This window comes from Microcebus murinus, chromosome 1, assembly GCF_040939455.1.
Source record: "Microcebus murinus isolate Inina chromosome 1, M.murinus_Inina_mat1.0, whole genome shotgun sequence".
Classification (NCBI taxonomy): domain Eukaryota; kingdom Metazoa; phylum Chordata; class Mammalia; order Primates; family Cheirogaleidae; genus Microcebus; species Microcebus murinus.
In genome coordinates this window covers 77945508-77960486 of record NC_134104.1, presented here as the reverse complement: position 1 = coordinate 77960486, position 14979 = coordinate 77945508, and the positions used below count along the sequence as shown (strand labels likewise).

The 14979-nt window shown below is 43.7% G+C and overlaps 1 protein-coding gene across 3 annotated transcripts in view; it reads left to right on the top strand.

Annotated features, from left to right (window-relative positions):
- Positions 1-14979, top strand: part of MAP3K13 (mitogen-activated protein kinase kinase kinase 13) — a 161351-nt gene that overhangs the window by 138471 nt on the left and 7901 nt on the right. For all 3 annotated transcript variants that reach the window (XM_020286590.2, XM_076003332.1, XM_076003335.1), the window contains 6 exons: positions 1841-1950; positions 3080-3196; positions 3865-4002; positions 8440-9202; positions 11029-11099; positions 14150-14447. In XM_020286590.2, coding sequence (XP_020142179.2) covers positions 1841-1950; positions 3080-3196; positions 3865-4002; positions 8440-9202; positions 11029-11099; positions 14150-14447 — 1497 coding nt within the window. The remainder of the gene's footprint in view (positions 1-1840; positions 1951-3079; positions 3197-3864; positions 4003-8439; positions 9203-11028; positions 11100-14149; positions 14448-14979) is intronic.

Here is a 14979-nt window from a genome sequence, read left to right as displayed (position 1 = left end):
CTCTTTCCCTAAAATTGGTTTAAAATTCCATGCCTTGTAGAAAGTCTAATGTCCTTCCTTATACTTCTGTAAATTCTTGGGAGAACTATAGTTTCATGACCACTGTGGCCCTGGCTTCCTAAAATTCTTGGCCCTCACCCCTGCTGCCTTATAGTTGCTCCTTTATTTTTGTCCTAGCATTGGTCAAATGTGAAATTCAGCAGCTTTCCTTAATTTCTAAAAACAAAACAAAACAAATAAATAAAAATACTCATCTAAAGCCAAGGTGAATCTCAGAGACTTTATTGAAGGTTTGTGAAATTGGAAGAATTTTAAATTTTAAACAATTTACATCACATATTAGGCATCCATCTCTATCCTAAAATATTTGTCAGACTACTGAATTGCTTAGCTGTACTCTCTCTCCTCCTCCTCCTCATTCTTCTCCTTTTTCTGTTCTTTCCCTCAACTCCAGAATCCTGGATCGTTTCCTGTATTTTACTCCCATCTCCTGCTGCTCATGCCCTCAGGGTCTTCTACTCTAAATATTTTCTCAAGATAGTTTCCTAAATAAAGCCTAGGAGGAATTCTGGTGCCAATTGTAAAGATGTTCATATTCTCACGGACACATCCACGTAACCATGTGGTTATCAGAGCTTTTTATTTCTGGCTAGGCTATCTCAGCCACCGTCCTGACTTAAATTGAGCTCTTTTGTTCCAGAAATGATGGCCAGTATGCCAGCTGTGATGTTTCTGGTGGCCAGTGCTGCAGGAAAACTGGGGAAAAGACAGCATCATATATTGGAGTAGAAATGTAGAAAATGGGGTAGAGTATGTGGATACAGTAGCATGAGATATTTTGCTCTCAATCAATGAATATTTATTGGACATCTATTGTGTATTTTTGTGTGTGTGTTCGTTTTGTTTTTTGAAACAGAGTCTTGCTCTGTAGCCCAGGCTAGAATGCCGTGGCGTCTGTAGCTGGGACTACAGGCGTGCACCAACACGCCCAGCTAATTTTTTTTTAGTTGACCAGCTAATTTCTTTCTATTTTTAGTATAGATAGGGTCTTGTTCTTGCTGAAGCTGGTCTCCATCTCCTGATCTCAAGCAATCCTTCCACCTCAGCCTCCCAAGGTGCTAGGATTACAGACGTGAGCCACCATGCCCAGCCCTGGACATCTATTCTGAATAAGGCTCTTTGCTAGAATCATGCAGGAAAAAAATCTTTTACATGATATTTTGTACATGATATACATGGGTATATCAGGGATTGAAACTCCTAGAGTATTATAGCCGGACACCATGGCTCATGCCTGTAATCTTAGCACTCTGGGAGGCCAAGGCAGGAAGATCACTTGAGTTTGACACCAGCCAGCCCTGAGCAAAATCAAGACCTTTTCTCTACGAAAAATAGAAAATATTAGCTAGGCATGGTGGCATGTGCCTGTAGTCCCAGGTACTTGGGAGGCTGAGGCAGGAGGATTGCTTAACCAGGGGTCCTCCAACTATGGCCTGCAGCCACCATGCAGCCCGCCGAGGAGATTTATATGGCCCACCGGGTGTTTTGCCACCATTGCCTGTCCTGCTTAGCAGCCAGCTTGTCCTGGGCCCACAGTGTGCATGTGTGGAATGTGCACTGCACTCTCTAACGGCCCTCCAATGGTCTGAGGGACAGTGAGTGAACTGGCCTGCTGTTTAAAAAGTTTGAGGACCCCTGGCTTAAGCCCAGGAGTTTGAGGCTACAGTGAGCTATGATGACGCCACTGCCCTCTAGCAGGGGTAACAGAGGGAGACTCTGTCTGAAAGAAAGAAAGAAAAACTCCTAGAGTATTAACAAAATTTAATTTGTCCTCACCCAGGCTGAATGGAGAGAAGAGGTGAAAAAGCATTTTGAGAAGATCAAAAGCGAAGGAACGTGTATACACCGATTAGATGAAGAACTGATCCGACGGCGCAGAGAGGAACTCAGGTCAGCTGATCTCTCCTTCTCGCCTCCTCTCATCCCCAGCTGTTTAGAAATTAGCAAGAACCCTCTTTGTGAAACAGCATTTCACTTTCTATACACCTCTCATCTCTGCTTTTTTATTGTTATGCTCTTCAAAAGTTTCCCTAAAAGTTAACCCTTTTCTGTATGTCTTTCTTATCCTCTCCTCCCAACTCTGTCATCCTCTTTTATCATATCTCTGCAGCAAAGATTCCTGGAGCAATGCTATTTGTTCATCCAGTCCTTGTCCTAGGTGCCGTGGAAGGACAGAAATGTATGAGATTCAGTCCCTAGCTTCAAGGTGCTTATAATCCAAGGGATAAAAGGCATATTCACAGACAATCACGTCCTAGTTAGTTCCAGCTGCTGTAACAAACCTTAGACTGGGTAATTTATAAACAACAGGAATTTATTGCTCACAGTTTTGGCAGCTGGGAAGTCCGAGATCAAGGCACCAGCAGATTCAGTGTCTGGTGAGGGCCTGTTTCTCACAGATGGTAACACATTGTGTCTTCATGTGCAAAAGGGCAAAAAAGTTCCCTCAAGCCTCTTTTTTTTAATAAGGGGACTAATCTAATTCATAAGGGTAGAACCTTAATGACATAATCACCTCCCAAAGGCCCCACCTCTTAATACCATCACCTTCAGTGTTAGGTTTCAACATATGAATTTTGGGGGACACAAACATTCAGGCCATAGCAACCACTATAGTAGAATCTATGCCACAGAAAAGTATAAATGAGTGATCATGGTGTTGATTTTAACTACATATTTCTATTAACATATATTATACTGTATTCTTATTGAGATACTGCCAATACTACAAAAGTGAAGGCTACGAATTATACACAAATCACATTCAGATTTGGTCTGTGGCCCTCTTGGCTATCCTGAATGGGTGGATGGACCCTTAAGGATAAACCAAGTGGGGAGCTTAGATTTCCATCTCCTGCTCCACCTTGTCTGAGTCCTTGCACTGGACAAGGGAGCCTTAAAAAGAGGGGGACCTTGAGCAAATGCTTTTGCCATAAACCCTCCTGTTTCTTATTTCATTAAGCTGAACTTGTTCTCCCCTAAGTTAGCTGGCCCACTGATCCTGTGTTTTCTTTGATAGGCATGCTTTGGATATTCGTGAACACTATGAGAGAAAGCTTGAGCGGGCTAATAATCTGTACATGGAACTGAGTGCCATCATGCTGCAGCTAGAAATGCGGGAGAAGGAGCTCATTAAGTATGTATCCAGCCAGTGTCTGTCCTTACTGACTTGAGTCTCTCAATAAGCAGAAATATACTATTCTTCCATGTTGCTGCTACTAGAATTGGCAATATTTTATTCATTCATTCAGCATTCTTTAAGGGGTGTGCTGTGCACAGGTCCCTGCCCTGGAGAGGTGTACAGATTAGTGGAATCCTGCAGAGCAAGTTATTGGGGAATGCACACTTGACAGGCATTTGCACTTCAGCCTGTTGCATAGCTCAGAGAAGAGGCCCTCATTTCAAGAAGAGCTTGGAATGGATAAGAGGGAGTTTATTGCCCCTTGGGGAAGCAAGTTGGCTCCTGAAAGTGGCTTAAGGAATTCCTGTTGGTGGCCAGAAAACTCTGGGGTCCTGACCAAAACAGCAGCTACTGAAAATAAGCAGGACTTCTGCCACTGTATTTTGTTGGGGAAGGGACAGTCAATGTCAGCATCTGAATTCATGAGCTAAAGGGTGAATGAAGTCAGCTTAATTTGAATTTGGTATCTTGGTTTATTTTTTTAACCTGAATAGCAGGCTTGTTATTCAAATGCCTATTTCTCTTAAGTGTGGCCAGAACCTGTAGGTAGAATTAGCCTGTGAAAACATTTTGCCCATCCTTTCTGCAGTGACTGAGATGTGACTCTTTCTTTCTTTCTGCAGGCGTGAGCAAGCGGTGGAAAAGAAATATCCTGGGACCTACAAACGACACCCTGTCCGCCCAATAATCCACCCCAATGCCATGGAGAAACTTATGAAAAGGAAAGGTGTGCCTCACAAACCTGGGGTGCAGACCAAACGGTGAGACAGCCGCACCAATGTGACACTCAGATAAACGGGAAAATAGCCCCTAAAAATCCCCTCTCACAGGATGCTGGATGTGGCCACCTCTGCAGCTCGTCGTTAGCACACTCAGCTCTTTAGAGTAGGAAGGTGAGAGGGTGCATCATGGCCTCTAGGAATCTAGCCTTTACTATCTGAGGCACAGATATGTATTATCCTAGCATGGAATAGTGGAAGGAGAAATAAACTGGAGGCCAGCAGACCAGGATTCAGATGCTGGCTCTGCTCTGCAAGCTGCGTGGCTTGACTCCTTTCAACCCCAGTGTTCTCATGGGTAAAATGGTATAATTATAGCACATGAGATTTATTTTTATTTTTATGAACTCCAGGACACAGAACTGAATTAATCATAATTCTTGATTTATGACACAGTGATCCATGCATGACCCTCTTTTGTTTATACATTTAATTAGTTCTCTTTAATAATGGAATAAGTGCCTACAAACTCACCACCCCAAACAAAAGCTGAAGCTTTGATAATTACCTATATCTAACCATATAGTTCCCCTCATCTCACCCCTGCAGGGGATTTTTGTGAAGTTTAAGTAAGATAACATGTAAAATCACCTATCAAATCAAAAAATGGTTTTTTTGAATAGTTAAAAAAGATTGCACTTTCCCCTTTTTCCTACACATTTGCCTTATGTTAGTTTAATCTTGGAATTCTTTTCCACTGATTTTTTTATTACCAAACTCTGTAGAGTCTCATTCATTCCAAATAACACCAAATTGGCTCTATCCTAGCTAAGTTAATATAAACGAAAGAAATATCCCTAAACCTGCGTGCAGACTCAATAGAGAGACTTGAGCTAACTGCAGTAAGAATAAAGGAAATGAGAAAACACAAATCAAGAATGTATTAGAAGGCTATCAGAATGGTGAGCATTCTACCTAGCATGACCAATTCAAACCTAAACTACTAATGAGTAACTACATGGATTAATCCAATTTTGCTTTTATTAACTGCCCCTCTAATCATCTTCTGGTCAAATTCCAAGCAACTTTTTTCAGATGGCACCTGGCACAACCATCAGGGGGAATCCCAACTCTTTTCTTTTGTTGTACTAATTAGGGACAGAGTCAGTCTGCTGTCTCCCCTTGCATTCTGCTAACAGTTAAAATCAAGAGCACTGGGGAGAAAATAGAACTATTTAACTTTTCAAAATATGAGCTCATGTTTACTTTTATTTTAGCTGTGAGAAATGTTTGAGAGAGTTTGACACCACCAGTAGACACCACATCAATAAACTGGCTGAACACAAGGAAGGCAACCTGCAAAGAGTCGTACCATCGGTTGATTGCCCCTTGAAGGATTTAAGTTTCAGATTATTTGGACAGTCCAGTGATTACCATGTCGATGTCCAGAGACTTTGGAGATCACAGAGGAGAAATCATTCAGCATCCTTAAGTGTAGGTTTCAGTTTGTGTTCAGTTAGGGACTGAACACTAAATTGAAGAATGTTGAGTTCAATTACAGATCTTTCAAGCCTGTCACAAGGGAGTATAGTCCAGTAATGTAGCCTAAAGACCCCTTAAGGAGAAGCTTGAAATGGGGAAAGAACTATGCCTTGGAGTGAAAAGACTTGGGTTCAAGTTACAAGTTCTGTCATTTACTAGCTTTGTGATGGACACAAGCCATCTGACCTCTGATCCTCAGTGTCCTTACCTATAAAATGGATATACTAATAGTAGGAACCAAGCACTTTCTGCAGCACCATAGATTTTTGAATCTGGGACAGGAAGCTCCTGATAGCAGCACAATATCTACCCACCTTATCATAAACCCATAAAACCTGGAAATTCTGTGCTAGACAAGCCTTTAACTGTACTTTTCCTATAAAAGAAGAAAAACTCACCTAAAGCTGTCTGATACCTACTTATTTATTGTGAGCTCTGGCTATTCAAAGTGTGGTCCTTAATATAGCAACCTCTGAGAGCTTGTTAAAATTGTAGACTCTTAGGCCCCTCCCCAGACCTACTAAATCAAAGTCTTCATTTTTTTTTGAGACAGAGTCTCACTTTGTTGCCCAGGCTAGAGTGAGTGCCGTGGCGTCAGCCTAGCTCACAGCAACCTCAAACTCCTGGGCTCAAGCAATCCTTCTGCCTCAGCCTCCCAAGTAGCTGGGACTACAGGCATGCGCCACCATGTCCGGCTAATTTTTTCTATATATATTAGTTGGCCAATTAATTTCTTTCTATTTATAGTAGAGACGGGGTCTTGCTCTTGCTCAGGCTGGTTTCGAACTCCTGACCTCGAGCAATCCACCTGCCTCGGCCTCCCAGAGAGCTAGGATTACAGGCGTGAGCCACCACCCCTGGCCAAAATCTTCATTTTTATAATCTCCCCAAGTGAATTGTATGTGCCTTCAAGTTTGTAATCAGACTGTCCGATAAGCTAGGCTGAAAATTAGGAGAGACTTTTTGTCGGATTCTACCACTAATGAGCTATGAGACCATGAGCCACTTTGGCTGGGTTTTGGGTTCTTCATCACATGTGGGGGAGGCAGGCCTCTATCTGTGGTTTCCAGGCAAGGTCTAGAATACACAATGGCTTGCACAGGGGTGTCTCAGAGGCCACTGCAGGGGCAGAAAGGGTGAGGAGGGGAGCCCTGCAAGGAGGGGCTTCTGCTCACTCCCCTGCCAACCAGTTCCACTGTATCTGTTTTATATGCTGGGCTTCTTATAATAATTAATTTGAGAAAATAATTTTGTTGTTAAAAAACAAAAAAGTTTGGACCCTCCAGCTCCAAAATCTCCTGCTGATATGTGTCTGTCTGGTCCCAAAGAAGGGTAAGGCTACTTCCTACTACTGGTAAGAAGAAAGTATTGGTTCTTCCTAGTAATCTTAGAGGCTCTGCCCTGAATCAGTTCAGCAGTTCAGAAACCATTTATGGTTTATCTGTGGGCCTTGGAGTTAGTGTGGGCAAGGTTTACCTTTAGGCCTTTGGCTTTCTGGTGCATATGATCTTAGTGCCTGGCCTGGTAGGCATTTGAAAACAGAGCTGTGAGAGGACATCCTCCTTTTAGGATCAAAGATAAATGGCAGTATCACTCCTCAGTAGCCCTCGTCTTGCTGCCTCTCCCCCTTCTCTGAACTCTCCCCTCTTTTCCTTCCTTCAAAATTTATTGAGAGCCGGGCACGGTGGCTCACGCCTGTAATCCTAGCACTCTGGTAGGCCGAGGCAGGTGGATCACTCAAGGTCAGGAGTTTGAAACCAGCCTGAGCAAGAGGGAGACCCTGTCTCTACTAAAAATAGAAAGAAATTAATTGGCCAACTAAAAATATATAAAAAAAATTAGCTGAGCATGGTCGCGCATGCCTGTAGTCCTAGCTACTTGGGAGGCTAAGGCAGAAGAATTGCTTCAGCCTAAGAGTTTGAGGTTGCTGTGAGCTAGGCTGATGCCACAGCACTCTAGTCCAGGGAACAGAGTGAGACTATGTCTCAAAAGAAAAAAAAAAAAAAATTATTGAGTACCCACTGTGAGTAAGTCTCCTTACTAGGGGCCATCACATACAAAGATGGATAGCACATATTCCTGGCCCTTAAGGAGACCATGTCCAGGCCAAAGTCTCTGAACTTAGCCTCTTACCTAATTGACCCAGGTTTCCTTTTCTAATACCAGACCTCTTTCCTTTATCCCTTGGGAGATCTGCCCAGATCCATTATCAGACAGATTTCTGATGATGAGCAAACATCCATGCCCATACCTTGGCATATTGGCACCAAGCTGACAGCTAGGGTAATGAGGAAGAGATCAAGAAACCTGTAGAGTAGAATTATAATTTAAAGAGGATTGAAGCTGAGCACAGTGGCTCACACCTATAATCCCAGCACTTTGGGAGGCCAAGGCAGAAGGATCGCTTGAGGCCAGGAGTTGAGACTAGCCTGGGTAACATAGCAAGACCCTGTCTCTATAAAAAAATAGAAAAATTAGCCCGGCATAATAGTACATGCCTGTAGTCCCAGCTACTCAGAAAGCTGAGGTGGGAGGATCACTTGAGCCCAGGAATGGGAGGTTACAGCAAGTTATGATCATGCCACTGCACTCTAGCCTAGGGGACAGAGTGAGATCCTGTCTCTAAAAAAATATGTCAAATAAAAATAAAGAGGATTGAGGACCTAGGCTGGTGAGGCACAGAATAAAATCTAGAGAGAATTGTGGAAATCCTCTATACGTGGACAGTTATGTTATTTTCCACTATGCTAAAGAATATTGTAACACAACATCATCAAACATACATCTTTGTTGCACATATGTTATCTCTATTGGATAAATCCCTGTATTTGTGACTGCTGATTCAAAGGGCATGTATATTTTAAGGCTTGGGATACATTTCGCCAAACTTGAATGTATTTTTATGTGTTTAAAACTAACCCTGTACTTTTCTCCCAGGCCAGATCTGTTGAGATCTGAAGGCATCCCCAGTACAGAAGTGGCTCCCACAGCATCCCCTTTGTCCGGAAGTCCCAAAATGTCCACCTCAAGCAGCAAGAGCCGATATCGATGCAAACCTCGCCACCGCCGGGGGAATAGCAGAGGCAGCCATGGTGACTTTGCAGCAATCCTGAAAAACCAGCCAGCCCAGGAAAATTCACCCCACCCTACCCACCTACACCAAGCTCAATCCCAGTACCCTTCTCTCCATCACCGTAATCTTCCGCAGCAGCAATACCAGCAACCCCCTCCTGCCATGTCTCAGAGTCACCATCCCAGACTCAACATGCATGGACAGGACATCGCAACCTGCGCTAACAACCTGAGGTACTTCGGCCCAGCAGCAGCCCTGCGGAGCCCACTCAGCAACCACGCCCAGAGACAGATGCCTGGCTCGAGCCCTGACCTCATCTCCACAGCCATGGTGGCAGATTGCTGGAGAAGTCCAGAACCAGACAGGGGCCACACTGGCCCCTATGACCCCTGCCTCCAGTGCAGGCCAGGACAGTCTGGGTCCTTGGACACACCCTCTGCTGAGCCAGTCGGGAGGAGCCCCAACCTTTCCAAGTCACCAGCACACAATCCCCTCTCGGAAAATGCCCAGGGTTCTGAGAAGATGGAAGAAAATGGATTCAACAGCTGCAGGTCTGCGTCATCCCTTGGCACCCATCATCACATCACTCCCCCAGTGCTACCTCGAAAAACAAGGCCTCTTCAGAAGGTAAAGTATAATGACAAGAACAGTCTGTGTCACTGCCTTCAAAGAATGTCAAAGCCTATCATGCTATGCGCATTATAAAGCATACATAAAAAGTATGCATTTTGTTGGCTGGGCATAGTGTCTCATGCCTATAATCCTAGCACTCTGGGAGGCTGAGGTGGGTAGATCATTTGAGCTCAGGAGTTCGAGACCAGCCTGAGCAAGAGTGAGATCCCGTCTCTACTAAAAATAGAAAGAAATCAATTGGCCAACTAAAAATATATATATATATATAAAAAATAGCTGGGCATGGCGGTGCATGCCTGTAGTCCCAGCTACTCGGGAGCCCGAGGCAGTAGGATCGCTTGAGCCCAGGAGTTTGAAGTTCCTGTGAGCTAGGCTGACACTATGGCACTCTAGTCTGGGCAACAAAGTGAGACTCTGTCTCAAAAAAAAAAAAAATATGTATTTTGTAAAAGGATGAGATAACAAAAACATAAGTAGATGTTTCTTTTACTTTAAATGCTTTCTTCCCACACTGCTTACGTGATGGACCAGGGAATATACTTTAGGAACTACTGAACTTGAGTATGGACCCAAACATATATAATGTATAAATAGATAACCATATATTGGAGATATGTGATCAAAAGAGTTTGGAAACACTCCCCTAGAACCCTAGTCCTGAGGGACGTTGCAAAAAGTAAGGATCCCATGATAAAATAAGTTTGAGAAACATAGTGTTCTCTGTCCTCTCTTGCAGATTCTTAGTGTACATTAATAAATCATAGGCTTTGAGAAATCACGCAGTATCCTTATTTAATCCAGCATTTCCCTCAGCTATTTGACCATACAGCCTTTAAAAAATAAAGTCTGTTAATCCCCATGGAACTAGCTTTCTTCACAATATACTTTGGAAAGCATTGCTTTAATCAATAACCATCATGACCCAGCCAGTTCTTAGTCTTTGAAACCTGTTTTTCTCCTCTTTATCTACCGACTGCCTGGGGTTTATCAGCAGGGAGACAGACTACCATAGAAACATCATGAACTTGAGCCTGCCTGGGGTTTATCAGCAGGGAGACAGACTACCATAGAAACATCATGAACTTGAGCGTCTGATGGATCTCAGTTCAAAGCCAAGCTCCCCTCCACTTAGTACCTCTGTGAACTTCTGTTTTCTTGCCTATAAAATGGATCTAATGTTGGACTCTGCCTCACTGGTTGATGTGAGGATTAAATTAGTTAATACATATAAAGCTTTTAGAACAGGGCCTGGAACATAGCACCCTTCCAAAAATATTAGCTCATTTTGCTAATGAGTTAAAAAAACAAGATTATGTATGAAAAGTATTTAGAACATGGTAGACACCCACTCAATTCTAATTATTGTTTCATGTCATCATCATCATTCATCAGGAATTTAGTTGAGGGAATGAAAGGGTATAAAATGTACCTGAGTATGTTAGGTCAACAGGGCATTTAGTAGAAAAGAAGTTAAAGCTGAGGGCTACTGTTTCAGAACTATATTTCCTCCTCAACACACACTGCTGCTACTATGTTGACTAAGCATTCCCAGAGAGTAAATTGTGTTTCAGTTTGTGCAGTTGACTTGGGCTAATCCATTCTCTGCTCCTCCTAGTGGGAGGATCCACTTGAGCCTGGGAGTTTGTGACCAGCCTGGACAATAGGACAAGACCCTGTCTCTAAAAAATAAAAATAAAGATGACATTCAGCAAGCTACTACTCAGTGCCTTTTGATGATAATTAAATCTTTTACAGGTAGTGGGAGGTGAGGGTGAGAGAGAAACATTAAAATAAACTCTTTTTCTCCTTGTCCTTCTCAGAGTGGAGATGACTCCTCAGAAGAGGAAGAAGGGGAAGTAGATAGTGAAGTTGAATTTCCACGAAGACAGAGGTAAAACCAACAAACACACATGATTACTTTTGGTGTAATGGGGAAAAATCCCAAGTTTGTGACACCCGGTATGCAAGCAGGAGTCACTCTCTGACAGTCACCTTACAGGGAAATTTGAACTCACTGTGTTCATGTTTTCCCATCCCACATTTTGGCAGTTGATCATACACAGCAGATCCTAGTTCATCAGAATTCATTTCATAGGAATTTCAAGATGAAGAGTGTAAATACAGATTCAAAGTTACAATCGAGAATACAGTGGGCAGTTTGTAAGGATGGCCATGCTGTTTTGTGGTTAATTTTATTGGTTTCTAGTGGATCTCCCTGTGTTAGTCTGCTTGGGCTGTTATAAAATACCACAGACGGGGTGGCTTAAACAACAGAGATGTATTTTTCAGTTCTGGAGCCTGGGAAGTCCAAGATCAAGGTCCTATCTGATTTGGTTCCTGGTAAGGGCTCTCTTCCTGGCTTGCAGACAGCCACCTTCTCACTGTGTCCTCATGTGGCAGAGAGAGAGAGATTCCTCTTTTTATAAAGTCACGGTCTTATTGGGGGCCCCACCATTATGACCTCATTTAACCTTAATTACCTCCTTTCAGGAGAAACAGTTCAGTCCATAGCATTCCCCGTGCCTCGGATTTTACACCTCAAGTTAAGCATGATTAGATAAGTTGAGTCCCCCTTCACCTAGCTTAGAAATAGCTTTCTGCTTAGCTGGCAATAATAATTTTGCTGGTAGGATTAAAGAAGGGCCATCTCCCCTTACTTCTAGAATAAAACCTTCACCTATGTAGAAGTGGGGAAGAAGAAGGGGAGTAGTTTTCCTCCTAGGAGTCCTTTTTCTGCTAATAGACATTCTCTTCTTAAAGAGTAAGGCTCTAAGAATCTCCCCAGGCAGGTTTGTGTACCTGGCCCAAAACAGGAATTCCTAACACACCAAGGGACTCCTAGCCCTTTGGTAAATTGTATTCTGGATCCCTACACTGTGCATAAAATTGAAATCTGTTCTCATCCTCTGCTATTTCTAGCCTTTTTATTTATTTTTTATGTTAAAGATTTTATTTTCTTTCTCCAGGCTACAAAGTTAGAAATTTTACCAAGGTCTAACAATAAATGATTCTTAAAAGAAATGGGCACAGCCTTTTAAGCTCAGGCTGCATACACAATAACCTTGTGCAACTGCTTCACTTTCAGGAGAATACAGGGTTGCTCTTTCTTTCAAGAGGTATTTCTGGCCTCTTGATGGCCTCTTTTCACATGTCCTTAATGTAAAAAGGACAACTCTCACCCGATCACCTGGCCTGGGTAGCAGCCTGGCCTAGATCATCTCCCATCAAAATTTCTTTGTACTAAGAAATATAGAAAAATCAAGGCCGGGTGCGGTGGCTCACACCTGTAATCCTAGCACTCTGGGAGGCCAAGGCGGGTGGATTGCTCGAGGTCAGAAGTTCAAAACCAGCCTGAGCAAGACCCCATCTCTACTATAAATAGAAAGAAATTAATAGGCCAACTAATATATATAGAAAAATATTAGCCAGGCATGGTGGTGCATGCTTGTAGTCCCAGCTACTCAGGAGGCTGAGGCAGGAGGATCACTTGAGCCCAGGAGTTTGAGGTTGCTGTGAGCTAGGCTGACGCCACGGCACTCACTTTAGCCTGGGCAACAAAGTGAGACTCTGTCTCAAAAAAAAATTAAAAAAAGAAAAGAAAAGAAAAATCAGACAATAGCAGAAGAAAAAGGCAATCTTCTTTTTAATATTCGTTTTGTTTGTTTTGTTTTTTAAGCCAATGTAAGCTAACAGCATTCTTATTTGTAAACAATAGGAAAATGTAAAGGCCAGAAATAGCTACTTGTAAACAATGGGAAAATGAGGACCGTTTGCAAATTCTCTCCCAAGAAGCTTTGGTTCATCAGAGCTAAACCCAGATGTTAACTGGAATGAGCCACTCACTCAGTAGCTGGGCAGGCTCACAGCTGCAGAGTGAATGTTCCTTCCAAGCTCATTTCTGTTGGGGGTCAGTCAACAGGGGTGGTGAAGGCACTTGGCCTTCCAGGGCCTCTGTGTCCAGGGGACACTGGGCTCTGGGAAATGCAGCTGGGGTGGAGGTGGGGGGTAGAGAAGGACACTGAGGTGTGAGTAGACCTGTCCCAAGCCTCAGCTCTACCTTCTCTGATGGTGTGGCCTTGAACAAGTCACTTCCCTTCTCTGGCTCTAGTTATCTCATCTGGGAAATAAGTGAGAGCATCTCCAAAGTCTCTTTCACCTCTGAGACTCTCTGACTCTCTGAAGAAGGAGCCATAATTTCAGTTTGGACATTTCCATCTATGCATCCGTGTACACGGTGTGATTAGACAAGCTGACTTTTTTTCAAAGACCAGTGGTAGCCATCAGCTTGGAGTGTAGTGTTTAGGCACATAAACATATAAACCAAATGAAAGAGAAATTTAAATTTCCCTCTTGTGTCAGTCACCCTGGACACTGCCATAACAGAATGCCACAGACTAGGTGGTGACTTAAACAACATAAATTTATTTCTCATAGTTTTGGAGGCTGGGAAGTTCAAGATCAAGATGCCAGAGGGATTGGTTTCGGGTGAGGGCACCCTGCCTGGCTTGTGGACAGTTGCCTCCTCCCTGTGTCCTCACAGGGCCTTTCCTCGGTGCTCACACTTAAAGAGGGGGAGGAAAGGGAAGACAGGAGACGGAAGAGGGATCTTCCTCTTCTTATAAGGCCACGAATGCTAATGCTAGCGCATTAGGACTCCATTCTTAGGACTTCATTTAATTTTGGTTGCCCTTAAAAGCCCTATCTCCAAATACAGTTCCAATGGGCATTAGGTCTTCGACACTGCATTTGAGGGGACAGGGACACGATTCAGTCCATAGCACCTCTCTAGTGCTTTAAAATGAAATCGTTTCTACCTATCCTGATTTTCAGTCCTCCTCAGGGGTAGAAAAACAACTAGATTATCTCTCACCGAGACTGACTGACAGATAGGGATACGAAAATGTTCCGTGATTAAGTTCCTCGGGCTCTTCCTGGTTCTAGGCCCCATCGCTGCATCAGCAGCTGCCAGTCGTACTCCACTTTCAGCTCTGAGAATTTCTCCGTGTCCGATGGAGAGGAGGGAAATACCAGCGACCACTCAAACAGTCCTGACGAGTTAGCTGATAAACTTGAAGACCGCCTGGCGGAGAAGCTAGACGACCTGCTGTCCCAGACGCCAGAGATCCCCATTGAGATATCCTCGCACTCAGACGGGCTCTCTGACAAGGAGTGCGCCGTGCGCCGCGTGAAGACGCAGATGTCGCTGGGCAAGCTGTGTGCGGAGGAACGTGGCTATGAGGTGGGGGTTTCGCTTCTCCCTTCTCTCGTCTTCGCTGTTCCCTTCCTAGCTCTTTCCAGTTAGATACTTTCAAGTCCCTAGGGCCTTCACATTTTCGTTCAGCATGTAAGATACAGCTGTCTCCGTGAAGTAAGTAGAGCTACAGAGATCAACAGAGCTCCAGAAATGAGGGCAGTTTCTCCCAAATGAGCCACAAACATTGAACTGCCCAGGAACCCTTCATTTCAAGATTCAACTCAAACATCACTTCCTTCTGACCCCATCTTCCAACAGGGTTAAAGGTCTGAGCCTCCTTCCTCCATGTCCCTACTGTCCCCTGAATGACGCTGTCGCAGCACATGTAACACTTTATATGTGTGTGTGCGCATATATATAAAGGCACATATGTAATACCGCCTTCGGAGAGGCTGGATGGCACAGTGGTTGTAAATGGATACCCTGGAATCTGACTGCCTTTCCACTTACCCTGTGACCTCAGGCAAGCCACTTCACTTCTCTGTAGGTCAGTTTCCTTATCTATAAAATGGGGGTT